Source organism: Magallana gigas, chromosome 2, assembly GCF_963853765.1.
Source record: "Magallana gigas chromosome 2, xbMagGiga1.1, whole genome shotgun sequence".
Classification (NCBI taxonomy): domain Eukaryota; kingdom Metazoa; phylum Mollusca; class Bivalvia; order Ostreida; family Ostreidae; genus Magallana; species Magallana gigas.
Window position 1 is genome coordinate 58,509,602 of NC_088854.1, and position 7,323 is coordinate 58,516,924.

Below are 7,323 nucleotides of genomic sequence, written 5' to 3' on the forward strand. Positions count from 1 at the left end.
CTGGCTATCTAGTTACCACACCGTTTACAAAAGTCGCTTATACATACTATTTTTTGTCGACATATCAGCTATTTTCGTCCACGATCGCCTTTCCTTGGATGGTTATGTCCAGTTGCATATTCCAGCGATCTTACATGAAAACTAGTTTTATTACGAGTTTTTCTGCACAGTGAATAATATCACAAGCTATCGCATGTATTTTCCTTTCGTTTTCAATTCAGCCGGTTCAGATTTTAACTCACTATTTGTGTTTAATCCATTAAATTCAGGATGGATGAAGGCGCATCCATTTTGAATATTGTTGCTGTTGTTGTTTTGTATTCATACGCGCCGCTTCATTTACATTATTTACATTTTTGATCAATGACACTTCACATTTTTTTATTTGAAAATGTTTTATTAAATGATAAGAAATGAAGATAATAATTTTTCTATTGATTATCAATTTTCATCAATGGGCTACGCGCATTGATGAAGTTTTCCGGTCAATTTTTTCTTTGATACGTCGATCAATAGAAAAATTATTATCTTCATTTCATAAATCATAATGACTATATACTAAACTACCCATAGTCCTCTGCGTCTGGGCACACAGAAAATGAAGCGCAAGAATAATAAAAGTTTGTCTCAGAGTAACAAAATGAATCCATACGCACTTCGAATCTTAATTCTTTTGCTAGACCGGTACTCACTAAGAGGAACCCCGCTACATCCTTGTTAATTTTGCCATCAGAATCATTATTTGTTTGAAGTTAGGAATAACGAATCCGAATTATTGTCAGAAATTAGAAATGGACAATCAGAATTTCTGTCTTACATAAAAATTAACCAACCATAATCCATTTCCGAAATTAGAAATATCCAGTCATAATCATGGTCTTAATTTCGAAATGATAAAGAAAAGTGAGCAAGCTCAAATACCCCATGTTTCTTCATTTTTTGCTTGACAGTGCTACACATAATAAATGACATGGCATGCAAATATTTCATAAAAGGCCACAACTCCCCAAAACGGTCACATTAAAAAAGATATATCTATATTTGGGAGTTGTTTTTAATCAACTCTCCTATGCAGTTACTCTGACAAACCGAAAGTAAAACAGTGTTCGGACCAAAGCACAAATCTTCGCCGCTGACAAGAAATAGTTCTTGAGAATAATTGATAAATCCGAAATAATGTATAAGTCACTATTCTAAAGCATTTGTTTTCAAGGAAACATATTTATAAATACCTTGAAAATAGTCAGATTTTAAATGGTACGAACAATTTAGATATGTTTTGTAGTTGTATGTATTCTTACGCCAGAGTTCAATATAGTCTCGTTCAACTCGACGCTCGGCTGTCTCCGTAAATCTCCGACAAGCAGAGGGTCTCTCTTGCTTGTTGGAGATTAACGGCGATAGCCGACCGTTTGGTTGAACGAGACGAGAGTTCAAAATTTGCTTGGATCCATAAATTTTCCAGAAATATTTCTATCACTGATACATAGTTTGATTGAATTTATTCTATCTTTTAATATTACTTAAAAGTCCGAAAATTCATATTATAAAAATGTGTGATTAGAAACAACCTGTACCTGTCATGCACAATAACATATCATTGATTTTAAAATAAATAACCATCGATAAAATCAACTGCCATCAGTTCTTAGGTACTTTGATTTTTCATTATCAACAACAGAATTCCAAGCTCAAAAGAGCAGGGAAAAAAATGGAATCGAATTTCCTGGTTATATGCACACCTACATTTTGTGTCCTAAATATCTACGAAGTTTTGTGCGCTGATGTCAATAGCCTTTTGCATGCATTCGGTATAATAAGCAATTACATAAAACTATTGAAAATTAAACGACAAAACATAATCATTGCTTGTTAGGTTATAAATAACGCATATACTGAATTTCAGAATCTATTCAAACGAACTGCTCTGGTCAATTTTAACTAAAATGATTTAAAAAGGGAGATGGGAGATGGGAACCTTTTCTCGTCACAGTCCTCGTCATCCACCTCGCCACCACAGCAAACAGGGTTTTACTTGTGACCATCAAAAGTGTTGCACGGACATTTAGCATGATTAAAATTACACATTCACTAGTTTCTTCATTTAGACATAGGCGACAATCAAAATAAAGCAACAGGTCTAATGCCAGTATGTATACATGACATTGTATAAAAGGTAACAAGAATCGCATCAAAATAAAATAATATTCTTTATTTCAAAATAGAATTATAATTTTAGAAAACAATTGATTTGGAAATTCGCACACTGCAGAGTATTTTATTTTCTTCCAATAACAACTGAAAATAAATATGATTAGAAAAATACAGGAAGGAAAAGAAAACAGCATTTAAAAAAAAAAGAATATTCATATGTCATAATCAGAAAGAGTTAAAAAGTCCAGCGGTTAAAGAGCAGGGTAATTTAATAGGTTTAACAGTTTGTCTTATGGTAACAATATGTAAGCATAAACACGTGATATCTTTTTCCTTTATGCTATACTTACTAAGAGGAGCCCCGCTACAATCTTCGTCAATTTTGCCATCAGAATCATTGTCTGAAATTAGAAATTACCATTAAGAATCAATCTTAAATCAATCATCAGAATGATTGTCTTAATTTAGAAATCATAAGCAATCAGAATCATGACTTAAATAAAACATGATCGATCACATCACATTGTTTTTATCATAGTATCAGAACTGTTGTCTGGGCTCGACAGGTCTCATCCATGAATTGATATCAACCGAAACAGCTTTCTTTGGTCAAGTTAACAACGCATTTTTGGTAACTTTTTCTTCCATTTAATTGATGTTTCCTTGGTCTGTAAGGCTTAAACCAAACCATTTCCCTAGATGTATTTTTAAGGTTTGTCAACTATAGATTGCATCTCATTGCACTGCATCTGCGAGGTAAATTTCTTTGTTACTTTGTCCTTTTTAAAAATCAGATTTCTTTTAAAATTTCTTGGGTGTTAACTTCATTCTAGCTCAGCTTACAGTTTCATAAAGAACACCAATTACCGAGATGTGCGTTGTTATGGTAATGTCGTATATTGTCCTCTGTTTGCTGATACTTCACTCCATCTTTGTCTTGGGGATCTCTGTTTGCTGATACTTCACTCCATCTTTGTCTTGGGGATCTCTGTTTGCTGATACTTCACTCCATCTTTGTCTTGGGGATCTCTGTTTGCTGATACTTCACTCCATCTATGTCTTGGGGATGATCTCTGGTTCTCGCTCTGCAGCACTGATGATCAAATTTATCCCCATCAAGAATATGTTGACTAGAATGGTGCAAATAGTTGTTATTTCTTTTTTAGCATCTACCAATCTTTTGTGAGCTGTCCTACAGTGAATATGAGGCATACTTTTTCAAAGTACCTTTTGAGAATTTCACATTTTTTTGGTTGTGTCTGGAACATAATTATGTTGAATGGCGTTCATTACTCGTGTGTGCGGTTTGCATAGGCATTTGCCAGTTCTAGCTAAACTGCTCTTGATTTATTTCTATTCTTATTCTTTCCTCTTTGATCAGCTGTGTAATTGAACTGATATGTTCTAGCCTTCTTGGAAATCTGATAACCCATCGTCTTTGCACTGAAATATCAATGTAGCCATTGTTGCATGATCATGTATGTTGTTAGTCTTCCTGCAAATGCAGCAGAAATGTCTTTCCCTATACACTAGGGAGCAATATCGTTCTTAACTGGTTTTGATAACCTTTCTTGCGTCTTTTTCATTGGTACCATAACTACCTCTATTATTTTCCAACCATCCGTATTGGTTTCCTTTATCCATAATAACTTTCAAAAGCTCAGTGCTAAAGTTTTTGAACGCCTCTGTTATATTTTGTTTAGAATATCAATAAGTCTAGTGGTTGATCGGGAATTTGCCCCCTTTTACAACTACAACAGTTTCTTTCCACAAAGATTCATCAGGGGGTTCTAAATAGTTCTACGTTTATTAATACCCTTTTCCCTCTTGTATCCAGCCATCAGTCCACCTGGTGTTTCGCTGTCTAAATGTGTGTTTGTACACCTTCATGGGTTTTGGACGAAGGGTGCTTCCTTTCTTCCTGATGTTCTTTGCTTTACGTCTTCGCGTTCTTTCGAGACTTCTTAGAGAAGCGAAATCTTTGGATGTCCCTTAGTTTTTGAGACTTCTATCTTTATGTGTGTTTGCTCTTCTGCAACGCTTTCTTAGTAATTTTAGTGCTCAATTCCTAACACTTATATCAATTCACAGCAAAGCTGTAATCATTCATTCTACACCATCTTGGAGAGTCGATCAACTCAGGATGGATCACCATCAAACAAGTTCTACTTTGCACCTTCATTCGTGGGAGACCACCTATACTTCTCTTTTCTGCCCTCTATCTTCATGGTTTCTTTTGAATTTCTCACCTCCTCCATGAAAGGTAATCTTCTTCCTGTGACTGTACAGCTGCGTAGTAATTCTCAGTACTGTGGTGTGTTTCCTGACTTTGAACCATCTGCATCTCACCAGCTGGAGAGCTGAGCGTTGCTGCTGCGTTATCAGTGGTAGACATCTAACTCTAGCTTCTGGATTCGCAACCAACGAAGGTTCTTACGTTTCTTCAAGTAGTGACATACAATTTAGCTACTGTTGATTCCAGACAATGTCCTTCGAACAAGCCTCGTCATTTCCGATGTTGTTGTCCTATTGACCCTTTCAGCCTCCCACCCTCTCGAAAGGCTCGGACGGTATTGTACTTCCAGTTTAATCGTAACTGATATGTTGGATTCTTCCTCATGACAGCTGCGGTTGGGGTTGCTGGTCCTTATCATCCCGATTCACCAGTCTCTTCTGCTTGTCTTTCAGCCTTGCATAACTATAAAGTACATTATGGGATTAATGTAGATGATATCAAACCTTTTCCGTCACAGTCCTCTTCATCCACCTCACCATCACAGTCGTTGTCCACCTCATCCCCGGGGGTCATAGCCTTCGCCTGGCAGCCCTACAAGCGACGGGGATACAGATGTATATATGAGAATGACATTAACGAGACTGTACAGAAGAAATCTTTTGTTAGTGTGAAATCGTATCTCAAATGAAGTTTCTGATTAAGTCGACTTTGACTTAATGAAAATTCTGTTCGATTTTTATTGCGTGCGAGGCTTAATTCTAACTCTCTTAGCTAAAATAATATTATACCGCAGTACTTGTTTTTTCTACGGGGATATATGTCATGAAGTTTTCTGAATCATTTTATTCGCAGAAATATATAATGATTTTATTAAAGACATATTACCACTTTGCAAGAATCAGATAAATTAAAACGAGCAAGAATCAGATAAATCTTTTTTTAAATATATAAAACGAACCTAGAACTTTGCACGCGAAGAAAAATAAAATACAGTAAAACAACAGAATGATGAATGGTATCAACGACGACAGGAGGCCTGCGATCTGAACAGGCATACTTAGATTCTACTGGATTGATCCTAGGATCTGGATCGCCAGTAATTGTGATTTTTGACGTTTTATATTGTAACTTTTTTATATTAATTCTTTAGATTTGCTAACCAATTGATTATGCACACAAGCTTCCAAATGCACTGGTGATGTGACATATAGATTCGAATAATCGGCTGGTTTTTTTCTTCTTCAGGTTTTGTACTTCTTACTGTCAGACTCGAACCTATCGATTTAATAAATCATTTGAACTGCTAATTATAACAAACGTGACTTACTGAGTTAACAGGTTGTGTTAGAAGACCAACTGGGAATCCATAGGACTCGAGTCCGGCCTTACCGAACAAGATTCCACCGATAACCGTGTTAGGATTGAGGTGTGAAACACTGTGGGTTCCCGCTGTAATGTTCACGTATCCTGCTGCTAAGTTGGTGCCTGGAATATGGACATAAGTCTGGCTCTGGGGCAGCGACTTTCCGTCCAGAATCAGTCCCGCGGTCTGATTGGAGTCGACCACGAACATGAAGTAGTTGTGATACTGTCCTTGGGAGTACTGGGGCGTGGTGAACGTGTAGTCTGCCGCGTATTGTTCGATGGGTGGGATCGTGATGAGGCTTGGATCGGCCTGGTCCGTATGTGAGGTCTGAGTCACTGAAAACTGGTAAACAGCCATTGGTTGGTCCGAATTCACGTGGGAGTACAATTTGGAGCTATAATGCTTCTGAACGTATCCTCCAGCATGCTGGATAACGAAATTATCAGTGAACGGCTTGCCATCGATTACGCCGCTTACACTCACGTGTGTATTATCTTTGCTTGCGACAAACCGGAAGTTGTCCCCAACATGTCTATCGGGTATGGGTACGGTGGCAAAGTTCTTGCCCCAGGCCTGTACAGGAAGTAACATCTCAGTCAAGTGGTCACGTGATTTTCCATGACCAACTATCGTCTTCTTGTTCCCGCTGATAACGCCCACGGGTTTGCTAGATATGATGTGGGTGCCCGTGAGGTCCCCGACAGAGTTGATCTCTAGAGTGCTGAATCGATTGATGGTCACATTGATCCACTGGTTTTCGTGGTAGACATGACCCCTGAAATGGACGGTAATGTTCGGATGGTTGGGTAATTTGATGTGAACACGTGTGTGGTTGTGAACACCGATGACGGCGAACTCGCAGTAGTAGTAGGAGGGTGAGTAGGACACGGTGTAGTACTCCTTACCCAGGACGTCCGTGGGTAGAGCCAGATATCCGTCGTCCGACCACAGCTCTCTGTTAACACCATAAACAACCACTTCCTCGTCAGCGGAGATCAAGATGCCCTTTGTACTGAGCTCTGTCTGGTTCAGACGGAAGTCCTGATCCACCACAACGCGGTGAACTATGCCCCGCGTGACCGTAAATTGTGCGTTAATTTGCGGGTGTTGAGATTTAGGTGACGTCACGTTGACGTGAACCAAATTGGTGCTGGCAGTGGTTATGAAAATTTCTGGCTTGTAATCGGTGTTGTTGAGAATTTTGTTTTCCATGAAAGTTATGATAAAACGCTTTCCTTTACTGTCCAACGCCCCTGCCAAAATACATATAACGGTACTGTAAATCAACATTCATTAACCGGCTAGAAAACATAAGAATGTTGATTATTATACTTTCATGTTAAATACTTTAAACCATCTTTTATTCGCGTGCGAGAAATTTTCGCAAGGTTAGCGAGAGCCTTGACGTCGCGAATATTTCTCGCCGCGAACAATCCTTGGTCTATAGTTTTTATAACAATACAGGTTTGGATAAGGATTGGTCGCGAACATTAGTCGTCGCAAACCAGTTTATTGGCATTAATCGCGAAATTAAGTCGCCGCGAACGAAAATTGGTTTACAGTACTG

General features: G+C 38.1%; 1 protein-coding gene across 1 annotated transcript in view; it reads right to left on the bottom strand.

Annotated features, from left to right (window-relative positions):
* Window positions 1–2,207: 2,207 nt before the first annotated feature.
* Window positions 2,208–7,323, bottom strand: part of LOC105345022 (IgGFc-binding protein) — a 12,084-nt gene continuing 6,968 nt past the window's right edge. Inside the window, exons 2-5 of the mRNA XM_011453006.4 lie at window positions 5,718–7,009; window positions 4,894–4,981; window positions 2,505–2,555; window positions 2,208–2,298 (exon numbers count right to left, since the gene is read on the bottom strand). Coding sequence (XP_011451308.3) covers window positions 2,279–2,298; window positions 2,505–2,555; window positions 4,894–4,981; window positions 5,718–7,009 — 1,451 coding nt within the window. The 3' untranslated portion in view covers window positions 2,208–2,278. The remainder of the gene's footprint in view (window positions 2,299–2,504; window positions 2,556–4,893; window positions 4,982–5,717; window positions 7,010–7,323) is intronic.